Source organism: Vipera ursinii (assembly GCF_947247035.1).
Source record: "Vipera ursinii genome assembly, chromosome: 1".
NCBI classification, from domain to species: domain Eukaryota; kingdom Metazoa; phylum Chordata; class Lepidosauria; order Squamata; family Viperidae; genus Vipera; species Vipera ursinii.
In genome coordinates this window covers 198441024-198455461 of record NC_139512.1, presented here as the reverse complement: position 1 = coordinate 198455461, position 14438 = coordinate 198441024, and the positions used below count along the sequence as shown (strand labels likewise).

General features: G+C 38.4%; 1 protein-coding gene across 1 annotated transcript in view; it reads right to left on the bottom strand.

Moving 5' to 3' along the window:
• Positions 1-14438, bottom strand: part of APLF (aprataxin and PNKP like factor) — a 31283-nt gene that overhangs the window by 8263 nt on the left and 8582 nt on the right. Inside the window, exons 5-8 of the mRNA XM_083369786.1 lie at positions 13013-13124; positions 11085-11164; positions 8591-8985; positions 5493-5615 (exon numbers count right to left, since the gene is read on the bottom strand). Coding sequence (XP_083225912.1) covers positions 5493-5615; positions 8591-8985; positions 11085-11164; positions 13013-13124 — 710 coding nt within the window. The remainder of the gene's footprint in view (positions 1-5492; positions 5616-8590; positions 8986-11084; positions 11165-13012; positions 13125-14438) is intronic.

Here is a 14438-nt window from a genome sequence, read left to right as displayed (position 1 = left end):
TGCAATAGAGGGTGTATCTATGGGTGTGAACTTGGATATGATTTCTTATAAGCAATTACTTAGATTGGTAGGGAATGATTGGCAATTAAGGTCGTTAGCTGAGTTAAAACAAGAAAATATTGTACAGTATACTCAACTGCAAGCTAGGTGGAAGTTAGATCAGAAGGTTGGTTTGACACTGATGGATGAAAATTTGGTAAAACAGATTAAAGATCAAACTCGAGCGCATATAAAGAGAATTTATAATGCTTTAATAGAATTGGATTCGGAAATGGAATTAGTGAAAGACTGCATGGTAAAGTGGGCTCAAAATATTCAAGAATATTGTAACTTTTATAAAACTTCAATAAAAAAAAATAAAAAAAAATAAAAAATTAAAAAAAAAGATGAACCTGAGTTTTCCATCTAATCATCTGAAATTTCGAACGAAAAGAAAAATAAAAGACAAAGCAAGTGATTCTTTATCTTTGTTTCAAGGGAAGCAAATAAATTATAATCATACTGGAAATATGATTTTCTCATTTTGAAAAAAATAACTTTTGATCTATTCATTTGTTAGGGGAGTGGCAGCTTTAGCCAGTTCCATTTTTACTGGTAAAGGCTGCAAATATTTCTTCATCTATCATAGGCTCCTATGCTTAAGATTCCTCCTTGAAGAGTTTTTTTTTTGGGGGGGGGATTGCAATATGTTAGTCTTCTTTGGGGTCTGCAACCAAAATAGTATGCCCAGAATGAAAGGTAAGTTACTGCTGTGCCTTGATTTTTGGCATTATTGGAGGCTCCACAAATAAAGCAATGGAGAAAAATAAGATTGCAGGGGGTGGGAGGGAAAGGTATGTGAGTTTGACTTGCTGTTCTGCAGCTTTGAGGGAACAATAGGTTTGCCCAGTGTGGATGATTGAATGCCATCTACTGAGGCTTGAACCATTGAACCCAACTCTGCTGAGGGTCACGAAAGAAGGTCAGCTATATGGCTTTTCTACTGAAATTACCATTTTGTGGAATCCAAAGCTGTTGAAGTCATGATAAGACTTATTTGCTATGTTGGGAATTAGGAGGAACAATCCATTCTGACCTTTATAGTGAGCTACTGGTAATGAGCAAAAGCCTTGGCTGTGTCTTTCTGCTAAATCAATGAAGCAAAATGAAGGTTCATTAGCGGTGGAAAATTTTCAGAAACCTCTTTCTAAAAGGCATTCTTGTTGCCATAGGCACCTCAGTGTAACAAAATTTCCTCTGCAGGAAAGTCAATAAAAAGTTAATCTTCTAGAGATAAAAAAGAATCAACACATTCTGCATAACAGCAAAAACAAAAATGGCAAGCAAAAAGAAGAACCCAGATAGTATAGTTGATATGGAAATCAAAAGAAAACTGAGGGGATAGACAAGAACTCTATTCAAGAAACACACGCTCTAAAGAGTGGGCTTTCAGCTAAAATATTCCAAAGCTTTAGAAATTTCCATCATTGTCTCGTAAAAGAGCATCATCCCAGATATGTCATACAGAAAAGCCACAATGTAAAATCAAGTTTTAAAAAGCTTTGAATGGGAGCTAATCAGCTGCTTATTAAAAAAAACACCACCACCCCAAAATAATGGAAAATTATCATTTGTAATAAGGTTAAGGTAAAAAGGTAAAGGTTCCCCCGCACATGCGTGCTAGTCGTTTCCGACTCTAGGGGCCGGTGCTCATCTCCGTTTCAAAGCCGAAGAGCCAGTGCTTGTCCGAGGATGTCTCCGTGGTCATGTGGCCGGCATGACTAGACGCCAAAGGCGCACGGAGCGCTGTCATTTGTAATACAAGTTGCTAAAAATGTACCCTATGGAACTCATGCTTAAAATATGGCCCGCCAAGACCCTTTGTAAAATTTCTCGCTGAAACATCTCGTATTTTGGATTTTATTTTGGGGGTTGGAGTGAACCTTTAATAACAGATGTGTAATGTTTATCCCCACTTCATGGATTACTGCCTTGTCGTGGTGAAGGGGCTTGCATAATCCAATAAAGTTATGAGCTATGCCGTCACCCAAGACGGATAGGTCATAGCAGAGTTCTGACAAAATGTGATCCACTGGAAAAGGAAACAGCAACCCACTCCAGTATCTTTGCCATGAAAACCCTATGGACAGTACCAAAAGGAAAAAAGATATGACGCTGGAAGATGAGCCCCTCAGGTCGGAAGGGATCCAATATGCTACTGGGGAAAAGCAGAGGGCTAGTACTAGTAGCGCCAGAAAGAATGAAGCGACTGGGCCAAAGCCGAAAGGACGCTCAGCTGTGGATGTGTCTGGTGGTGAAAGGAAAGTCCGATGCTGTAAAGATTTTTTCTCCATAGGAACTTGGAATGTAAGATCCATGAATCAAGGAAAGCTGGACGTGGTCAAACAAGAGATGACAAGACTGAACATTGACATCTTAGGAATCGGCGAACTAAAATGGACAGGAATGGGTGAATTTAATTCAGATGACCATCAGGTATACTACTGCGGGCAAGAATCCCTCAGAAGAAATGGAGTAGCCTTCATAGTCAATAAAAGAGTAGGAAAAGCAATACTGAGATACAATCCCCAAAATGACAGAATGATCTCAGTTCGAATCCAAGGCAAACCATTCAATATCACAGTACTTCAAGTCTATGCCCCAACCACCGGTGCTGAAGAGGATGAAATTGACCGGTTCTATGAAGCCCTACAGCACCTTATAGAACTAACACCAAAAAAATGATGTCATCATCATCATGGGGGATTGGAATGCTAAAGTAGGAAGCCAAAAGATAACCAGAATAACAGACAAGTTTGGCCTTGGAGTACAAAATGAAGCAGGGCACAGGCTGATAGAATTTTGTCAAGAGAATACGACGGTCATCGCAAACACTCTTTTCCAACAACCCAAGAGACGGCTCTACACATGGACATCACCAGACGGTCAACACAGAAATCAGACTGACTATGTGCTCTGTAGCCAAAGATGGAGACGCTCTATACAGTCAGTAAAAACAAGACCAGGAGCTGACTGTGGCTCAGACCATGAGCTTCTCGTTCCAAAATTTAGACTTAAACTGAAGAAAGTAGGGAAAAGCACTAGGCCACTCAGGTATGAACTAAATCATATCCCTGTTGAATATACGGTAGAGGTGACAAATAGATTTAAGGAATTAGATCTCATAGACAGAGTGCCTGAAGAACTATGGATGGAGGTCCGCAACATTGTACAAGAGGTAGCAACTAAAACCATCCCAAAGAAAAAGAAATACAAGAAAGCAAAATGGCTGTCTGAGGAAGCTTTGCAAATAGCTGAGGAAAGGAGGGAAGCGAAAGGCAAGGGAGAAAGAGAAAAAGAAAGATACACCCAATTGAATGCAGAATTCCAGAGAATAACTAGAAAAGAATGCCTTCTTAAATGAACAGTGCAAAGAAATAGAAGAAAACAATAGAATAGGGAGGACTAGAGATCTCTTCAAGAAAATTGGAGAGATAAAGGGAACGTTTCATGCAAAAATGGGCATGATAAAGGACCAAAATGGCAGGGACCTAACAGAGGCAGAAGACATTAAGAAGAGGTGGAAAAATTACACAGAACTATACAAGAACGAGCTTAACGTCCCTGATAACCACGATGAGGTGGTCACTGACCTCGAGTCAGACATCCTAGAATGTGAAGTGAAATGGGCCTTAGAAAAGCTGAGCAACAACAAAGCTAGTGGAGGTGACAGTATTCCAGCTGAGCTATTCAAAATCTTAGAAGACGATGTAGTAAAAGTGCTACACTCAATTTGGCAGCAAATTTGGAAAACTCAACAGTGGCCATAGGATGGGAAAAGATCAGTTTACTTTCCAATTCCAAAGAAAGGCAGTGCCAAAGAATGTTCAAACTATCACACCATTGCACTCATTTCACATGCTAGTAAAGTTATGCTTAAAATCCTACAAGAGATGGGAGTACCAGACCATCTTATTTGTCTCTTGAGAAACCTATATGCGCGTCAAGAAACAACAGTGAGAACTGGACACGGAACCACTGATTGGTTCAAAATTGGGAATGGAGTCTGGCAAGGCTGTATACTGTCGCCCTGCCTGTTTAACTTATATGCAGAGCACATCATGAGAAAGGCAGGGGTAGATGAATCAAAAATTGGAATTAAGATTGCCAGGAGAAATATCAACAATCTAAGATATGCAGACGATACCACTCTAATGGTAGAAAGTGAAGAGGAACTAAAGAGCCTCTTGTTGTGAGTGAAGGAGGAGAATGCAAAAGTTGGGTTGAAACTAAACATTAAGAAAACCAAGATCATGGCATCTGGCCCTCTCAATTCCTGGCAAATAGATGGGGAAGAAATGGAGGTAGTGACAGATTTTATTTTCCTGGGCTCCAAGATCACCGCAGACGGGGACTGTAGCCAAGAAATTAAAAGACGCTTGCTCCTGGGGAGGAAAGCCATGGCAAATCTAGACAGCACACTAAAAACGAGAGACATCACCCTGCCAACAAAAGTGCATATAGTCAAGGCTATGGTCTTCCCAGTTGCAATGTATGGCTGTGAAAGTTGGACCATAAGAAAGGCTGAGCGCCAAAGAACTGAGGCCTTTGAACTATGGTGCTGGAGAAGACTCCTGCGAGTCCTTTGAACTGCAAAGGGATCAAACTGGTCAGTCCTAGAGGAGATCAACCCTGACTGCTCTTTAGAAGGCCAGATCCTGAAGTTGAAACTCAAATACTTTGGCCACCTAATGAGAAAGGACTCACTGGAGAAGAGCCTAATGCTGGGAAAGGTTGAAGGCAAGAGAAGACGTGGACGACAGAGAATGAGGAGTGGAGTGGATGGAGTCACTGAAACAGTAGGCATGACCCTAAATGGACTTCAGAAGATGGTAGAGGACAGGAAGGCCTGGAGGAACGTTGTCCATGGGGTCGCGATGGGTTGGACACGACTTTGCAACTTAACAACAACGTTTATCCAGGTAAAAAGTTTGGTCTACACAATTTTCATAAACACGACCACAACTGAGCCCAAAATTTCTGTTGTTAAGTGAGACATTTATTAAATGAATTTTGCCTCATTTTACTACCTTTCTTGCCACAGTTAATGGAATCACTGCAGTTGATAAGTTAGTAACCCGGTTGTTATGTGAATCTGGCTTCCCCACTGACTTTGCTTGTGAGGTGGTCACAAAAGGCGATCACATGACCTTGGAACACAGCTATGGTCGTAAATATGAACCAGTTGCCAAGCAGCTGAATTCTGATCACATGGCCATGGGGATGCTGCAAAGGGGTTAACTGTGAAAAGCGGTTATAAGTCACATTTTTCAGTGCTGCTGTAACTTTGAATGGTCTAAACTCTAACTGTTGTTACTCAAGGACTACCTTCTATATGTGCTATGTTTGAGTCAATCAGTAGAAAAAAACATTTGGTAACACCCAATGACATACCATGCAAGTGAAATATTTATCATCCAAACTTTGAAATTATTCTAAATGATCATTCTTACCTGTAACAAGCTGTTCCATAAGGACATTCAGGCCTATCATCGTCAGCATGAGTTACAGCTTCTGAGTCATGATAATCACTGTCACCAGGGTGACTAAACTGCTGGAAATGTATAGGATTCTTTCTGTGAAATTTAGAAATACTACATCAACTATCAAAGACATATTTCAAATGTATACAACTGGGAGAGATACACCACCATTAATTCAGTTAAACTACCGGTAATGTGAATGAAATACAGTAATTAAAACCATTTTTTTAAAAAAACAGAATCAGTAAATATTACAAAAATAATTCAATTAAAATCAAAGAAAGCAAGTAGTTCTTTTTGAAACCTACCCTAATTTGGTTGGCCAAATAGGGCTGTATTCCAGTACAGGGAAATTTTATAGAACAAACTTAACTGCCTGGAGTTGTTGTGTAAGTGAGCTAGATAGTCTTATATTTGATATATAAATAAATAAAATAAATTAAGAACTCCTTGTTTGTTTTCTGGAGGGGGAGAATCTATTGTCCCTCATAAAGCTTATGTTAGATAAGTATGAGGCAGTGAAAACTGAAAAGGCAGAAACGTTTTACAGAGAGTTATAAAGCTCTATATTGTATTATCTCTCTATCTGTAGCACACATCTGGCAATGCTAATCCTGGTGAACACATGAAGAACAGCAATATTGTGCATTTTAAAACTAAAGGCAAATGTCTTTCTCCTTCCAGCTCTCCAAGCTCTGAAAGTGCCTGATCACAGTGGATTTGCTATATTTACCTACTGCACTGGAGATCAAACTTGATCAAAACACAGAAGTATCAGTCAAGACATATACTTTTACCACAAGATGTAATATTAGCTACCATCTTGGCTGGCTTCAAAAAAAAAAAAACTGGACTAATTCAAGGAAGCCATGGGGATCAATGGCTATTAGCCTTGATTGCAATATGTCTGCCTTTGAGGGCCATCTGCTGGGAGACTAGTAGGCTTCCTTGGCAGTTGGCTGGCCACTGAGAGAACCAACCGCTAGACAAGATACAACAGGTCTCTAATTTAACAGGATACTATTTATGTTCATCTATTCTTACATGGTATTAAAAGCATGCATAATAGATACATATGGGAACAATCCCAAAGGTACTTTTTCAAGAGGCATCTGGACTTTGCTTTTCTTTGAAGATGTTTTCCCTTCTCATCCAAACAAAAAAGAGAAAAAGCAAAAGCACTTTTGGGACAATCATGACCTGGATGACTGAGAATCTCCATAGACATTTAGATATGGGAACAAGGTGCTTCCTAGGTAAGGGGGAAAAACTTAAAACAATGAAAACACAATCTGGTATTATGCACTTCTCCTAGCACCTGGTTTTGCTCAAGAGTAAACAGTTAATTGTCAAATGATTATTTTCTAATTGCTTCAGTCTACTTTTGGTGTGCAAAGCTATTCTCTTCAGAGGCGTTCTGCCTTTTTCTCCCTCGCTCTCGTTTATTCTAAAAGAATGAGAATCAACTTTGCCTTGAGAGAAGTGTTTTTACAGAACTATAGCATACACAAAAAGAAGCCTCTTAAGATGCAACCATGTATGACTAAACACTCTTCTTTTTAATTGTGCTATTGTTACAAAAAGACAAACTGTTTGGACAGAAAACTCAAAACAAACCTAGCACCCATAAACAAATACTAGGAACAGCCATACACATTTACCTGACAGTTATCGAAGAATTCAGAGACCTCTTTCTCAGCAATAGACTAATAGAAGACAGATCCAATAGTATAAAATATTTTGACAATTGTACTAAATCAAATAAAATGGTTACAATACTAATTTGATGCATTCCATTTCCCTTTTAATATAGTAGTTCTTGACTTAACACCACACTTGGGACTGGAACTTTCATCGCTAATACAATTCCTGATGCAGCTGTTGAGTGAGTCATCACATGATCTTGGCCAACTTTACCACCTTTTTTCCCATTGTCATTAAGTGAATCCGGCTTCCCCCATTCACTTTGCCTGTTGGTAAGCCAGCTGAGAAGGCTGCAAAGAGCAATCACATGATACCAGGATGCTATGAGACTGTCATAAATACATGCCAGTTCCCAAACTGCCATCAGATGATTGCAGGGACACTGCAATAATCGTAAAAAAAAAAGGACTGGTCTTAAAGTGATGAAAAACATGACTTACGACTGCTAAATGAATGTTCTTAAATCAAGGATTATCTGTATAGATAGTTTCTTTCTTTATAAAGAAACTCAATCCATTTAGAAGAAAATAAGCAGAGAACCATTATATTTAAATATTTTGTTTCATATACCATTTCTTCCAGTCTAAACTTCTGCAGCAGAAGTAAGTTTAAATTCTGTGCGTACTATATGAACAGACTGTATTTTCCTATCATTTATAGAATATACAGATTCTTAAAAATTCCTGAACATTATTTTGTCTGAACACTGATGTTCTGTTCCAGCATTACTACTACAGTTTGGATAAATTATAACAGCTAAAAATCACCTAGCACCTATCATGTAACTGCAATATTCATAATACCGAAGAAGCTGTGCTTCACAGTACTTCTAGATACACGGTATTCTGAGGAAAAGATCTTGGAATTACATATTAAAAGAACTTAAATTTCTGTTTTAAAAAATGTGAGAAGATGAACAGCATTGCTCAAAGGAAACAAATGGACGTATGCCAAACAAACTCTCAAGCTGTATGATTCTTAGTGCCTTATAAGAGCTCTGGTGGTGCAGTAGCTAGAATGCAGTATTGCAGGCAAACTCTGCCCACAGCCAGGAGTTCAACCCTCACCGGTTCAAGTTTGACTCAGCCTTCTATCCTTTCAAAGTCGCAAAACAAGGAACCCAGATTGTTGAAGGCAATATGCTGAGGTTTGTAAACCAATCAGAAGAGTGCTGTAAAGCACTTTGGAGCAATATTTAAGTCCTATAAAATTATTTTTGTATTAACTTAGAAAAATATTTAACATAAGCAAAATACAATGTGTCAACTGCTTAGTTTTAAACATAAATACACTAAAAAGAACTCCCCTGTCCATAGACTATATGGTTATGGACCAGTAAATTGCCATTTAGAACTTGTTTTTACCTGTAGCAGCTTCTCCCATACTGGCAAGCAGTCCTCTGGGGTTTGTTTATGTGAGAACTCTGTTGCATCTCTTGACCTTCTGTTATATTTGAAGTATCTATTCCAATAGCCAGATTCAGAGTAGTCTCTTGAATATCACCCTGATGGAGCAATGATTGTGATGGCTTCTCCTTATAAACCTGCATGGTTTCAGAATTAATGCTCTCCAATTTGTTTTCTTTTGTATTTGTTGTATGCACTTGAGTAGGCTGAGATGCTTGTCCATCTGACTTGAGGTCCAGCTCTTCATTATCCAGCTGACTGTTAAATTGCTCAACTGAACTTTCAGCTTTTTGAGATATTCTTTTACTTCCAATCTTTGGCATTTTCTTTGCAACATCTTCAGTAAATACCTCCTATAACAGGCAAAAATTTGCATGAAATTGTTCAGAGGTGGGGGGGGGGGGAATAGAATACTAAAAAGAATGAGGAGCAGGGAAATTACCAGAGCCATTTTAGAAATCAAGACATCTCTGAGCAGCTGATAATAATTAAGCCCCTAAAAAAAGGAAAGTACAACTAGGAATATAATAAGCAAACACTCCACCAAGAAAGCCAGAAAGATGGTAAAAATCATAAACCTGAGCAAAATAAATAGTGTGAATTATGAGAAAGGAGACTAATTTTGACAGTAAGATCTTGAAACTGAAGCAAAAAAAATAAATTTTGATAGAAGAGAAGAGTCACAAACAGATTTCAGCTCAAGGAACAGAAATGGGAAGTCAGTAGAATGCCTAATTAGCAATATGCAAATAATTTCAAGAATAATTCCCACTAGCTAAGAAAAGTGGGGACATTTAAAGTTCTAATATTGGCTATACATGACTCTAATATGTGCTGAAAAAACACACAGCCCAAAGTGTTCCCTCATGACTATACAGTAGTAAAAATTGAAAATGTGGCAATCCTTAAATAAGGACTCTAGAAAGAGTACAGAGAAGAGCAACAAAGATGATTAGGGGGTGGTGGCTAAAACATACAAGGAACGGTTGCTGGAATTGGGTATGTGTAGTTTAATGAAGAGAAGGATGAGGGGGACATGATGGCATTGTTCCAGTATCTCAGGGGCTGCCACAAAGAAGAGGGAGTCAAGCTATTCTCCAAAGCATCTGAGGGTAGGACAAGAAGCAATGGATGGAAACTAACCAAAGAGAGAAGCAACCTAGAACTAAGGAGAAACTTCCTGATAGTTAGAACAAGTATTCAGTGGAAAAACCTGCCTCCAGAAGCTGTGTATGCTCCAACACTGGAAGTTTTTAAGAAGAGACTGGACAGCCATTTGTCTGAAATGACCTCCAAGGTCCCTTTCATCATCATCATCATCATCATCATCATCATCATCATCTCTCTTACCTACACTGTAGCACTATTAAAATTAATGTGGACTTGCCACTTTGAGGGAACTGTTTTTCCCAAATTTCCCTTCTCAACTGAAATGCTTTTCTCGGGTCCAGTTACTAAAAATATTTTGTCCCCATAATGGCACCATTTGGATATAAATCTTATTTAAGCGTAGTATATTTTACAAAGGTAGATTCCATGACATATTTTAACCTTAAAATATCAAAGCGACAATAACAAAAATTATCTAACCAGTCATATATATGTCTGCATCATAGTCATGTGAGCTATGAAATTTGGACAGAATTAATAAGTAGACTTCCTGAAACCAGAAGCATTCTTCTAAGTCACAGCTTCACTAAGGACTAGTATTTGCAAGAATATAATGGCCAATTATATAAAATAAAATGGGGTGCTATTCTCAGTAATACTAGGGCAGGGGTAGGCAACCTTGGCTCTTTTGTGACTCATGGACTTCAACTCCCAGATTGTGCTGTGCTGGCTGAGGAATTCTGGGAGTTGAAGTCCACGAGTCATAAAAGAGCCAAGGTTGCCTACCCCTGTACTAGGGCAATGGTCCATCAGTCCTTTTCACCAAGCTTTTCCTTTGAGGTCACTAGCATTAAGATAAAAGAGTGGATTCTGCCTGTATCTGAATGTATACCCCAATTTTGACTTTTCTAATAACCAGTGCTTTTTTTTTAAAAGAAAAAGGTGCTGGAACTCACACATGTCATACAGCCCGCCTTGCCTACCCTACAAGGTTCCATCCAAAAAAGGTGCCGGAACTCCGTTCTGAGCGTTCTATGACAAAAAAAGCCCTGCTAATAACGTGAAAAGCAATCAGTGTCCTTCATGAGAAATAAAAAAGCCCTAGCACAAAACATCAGATGGGGGGGAAAAATAGGACCATGTTTGAAATAAATGAATTGGATCTGTTTCAGAAGTAGAAAACAAAATGAACCACCTGAACCATCAAATCACCCTCTTGGCCCTGGCATTTGATAGCTGCTTCTCTACCGATAAGGTTCTTCCTTATAAGTATTGTGCATTTCTATGAACGGAACAGCAAAAGCCAGTAGAAGTATTAATTGAAAAAAATAGAAAAGAATACCTCTTTTAGAAGGATAGAATCTTCACTTTCAAGAATTTTCTGCTTTTTTCTTAGATCTGGCTTTATTTCTTCATTATTACCTATTTTGATTAAAAATAAACAATCCTACTGAGCTGAACAATTTTATCATCTAAGCTATGAATAACTGCACATATGAGAAAGATTTTATACTGTCTTAATTTTAAAAGGAGAAAATTGCAATGTATTAACATTCTGCTTATTTAAGACCAATTCTATTGATTGGTAAAACACTGTGCAAAACTGAGTAACATTCCTAAGATGAGATGAAAATTTGTAGCAATTCCCAGTCTGCACAAAACAATGTTTTAACCAAAGAACTCAAAAATCAGTGTGTGGTATAGGTGATACAACTATATGTGCCTTGAGTGTTTTTGAGCACCTCGCCGACCCAAATATGGGCGAAATCTAGAGGTTAAAACAACTGCCTAACATGCAAAGCAGCCCAGGTTCGAATCTCAGAAGGATGTGGCTGACCGATGAGAGCAAAGAAGCTTGAAATAGCTATATCAGTCTCCCTTTAATTCTTTGTCAGCAATCCAAATTTACGTAATACAACTATATGTATACATAACAAAATATATACACGTAACATATAGTTATATGTCTATATGTATGTTCTGTTAACAGTTTCATGTAAAACAATACATGAGGGGTTCTTAGTGCTCTCTGAGCTTGTTTTCTTGCAGACATTTCATTACACAAACTAGGTAACATCATCAGTGCTCAGTCAACCCTGAGCTATAAAGGAATTCTGAGAGTTAAAATCCTCATATTTTAAAGGTGCTGAGGTACAAAAATACTTATAGTTTATGCTACTCCACCAAAAAAGCATTCATCATTGAAATATATATAATTTTCAGCAGTACGTCTATAGTTGCTCAAAGAGCATGTTAGAATGAATAAATTAGATGTTATTATATCACAGTGACAAAATTCTCCCCACCTTCTTCAGAATGTCAGATTTATTTCTAAAAAAAATTATTACCAAATAGTGCATAATAATTTTAACTGTCCTTTTTATTACCAATGTTTCAGAATTATTATTATTTTACAATAAAAGCTACAAAATAGGGAACGTATATAGGCTCCATTCAAAGTAAGGTTAAAAAAAAAGACTATTTTTAGTTTTAGATTAGCATATTAATAATAAAAGATTCTAAGACTGCTCAATGTAATTTATAGAATTACTAAAAAAACTCCTTACCTAGGCAGACAAACAATACTGAAAACCTAGTTTATTTAAGGTTTACTGTGAATTCATGGGAGTGAATCTCATACCTTGAACCAGATCACTCCCTGTTCGTTAACAAGTGTGTAGTTCGTTAAATGAACATGAGGTATCTCAGGATGGAGAAGGTCATGGAGGGGCCTAGTGATGGAACAGGCCAAGGCCTCCCTGACCCACTAAGATACCTCATGCTTCCCCCACCCTTCCTGCTACTTACCTTGAAAAGATCCATCTCCTCTCTGCCATGGTTTCTGCCTTCGAGGGAGAGGAGAGTTGACGGAAACTCCTGGGTGCCCATAATATCATGCAAGTTCAGGCACCCATCCTCTTTTGCAGAGAATTAGAGCCTGAACTCTTGTGGTGTTTGTGGTGCGCCCCCAGCTCCTTTCCACCACTGCCGGAACAATTTTCATCAGGACAGAGATCTTGCATGCAAATGAGCTCTTAGAAATGGAGCGAAATGCTCCATTTCTCAAATGTGCCACTATCAGCTGATTATGTTGAAGTTAATAGATCCCAGTGGAGTAGCTTCACTATGTATCTCAATTTTGTTGTTGACACAATGTGGAATTGCAAGCAAAAGTACAGCAAATGAAATTCTATTATTACACACTCCAAAAGGAGAATTTAGGAAAGACAATGGCCATGACTTCCATAGCAAATCTATCTTCACACTTACCAGTTTTAGAGGTTGACTGAGTTGAAACCATTGGATCTGTTGGCAGCATCCATTCTGGAAGCTGTCTTTTTCGCTGAGCAGGCCTCGATTCTTCTTTTTTAGGAAGAGTAAACTAAAAACAAAAAAGGAAATTAATATATTATTACATATTTTTCACAGGGGTTAAAAGAAAGAATAATACACACATGAGATCAATGAACATTCTTCTCCATAATTGTCATAATATCTTATATTCCTATATTTATGCAGCTGTATCATGCCCTAGTCAACTCATGCTTGGATGTTTTGAAAGTGTCTGAAAACCTAGCTATTCTCCCTGGCCTCCCTTAAGGCTAAAGGTAGTCCTTGACTCATGACCAGTTGCTTAACAACCATTCATAGTATTTCCGATGCTTTGCGGTTGTCTCACATTTATGACTAGTTGCAGCACCCTATAATCGTGTGATCATGTTTTGTGCAAGTTTTGCCATGGGCATTAAGTAAATCATTTACTTAATGACCATATAGTAACTCAATGACCAACGTAAAAAAATAGTTGTAAAAATTGAGCCTGGCTACGTGATGACTCTATTTATGAGCATAACAGCTTACAAGCAGAATTCCAGATTCAAATGTGATCATAATTTGAGGGCTACTGTTGTTGTTCGATTTGGTTTCTGTTCTCTTCTAGATGACTATGATCTTTTTTTCAGTTTTTACTGAGTCTTGTTCTTGAATCAGAGTAGGCAAGCTGCCCAGTCATGTTTTGTATTCTGCCTTTATTATTTTTACAAGTAACCTAAGGTGGTGAACATATCCCTTACACCTTCCTCCTCTGGTTTCCCCCACAACAACAACCCCGACGGTGAGCTAGACTGAGAGAAAGCGACTGGCCCAAAGTCATCCAGCTGGCTTTCATGGTTGTGGTGGGACTTTTGAAGTCACAGTCTCCCACTTTCTAGCCTGGTACCTTAGACTAGACCAAACTGGATGTCTTCTGGAGAGAGGAAAGGAAAGGGGGGCGAGGGAGAGGGGATGATAAAATAGCCCTTATTAGACATGATTTCATAAGTGCAAGTCATGGCTCCGTTAAGAACAAAGTTCTCCTCTCGTACTACCATACTGTTCCCTATCCATGTTGTTTTCATTCTCCAGCCCCAACGAAGACTTCTAAAGTTAATCCCAGTGAGTTCAACAAAGACTATTCCAGTCACAGTAAAGAGATATACTTTCAACCTAACTCTTTCACGAGGTAATGACTCTTTATAAGACAACCTCTCTTGAGATGCCACCCGTGATCACAGGATTGAAACTAATAATCCATACAGAATTCACATTCACTTGTGTGGATTTGAATCTATATTGTGTAGAGGCACAGAAAGACAGGCCAAGGTAAGTAATACCTGGGGACATTTTGGATAATAGAAACCGGAAAAGATCAGTTTAC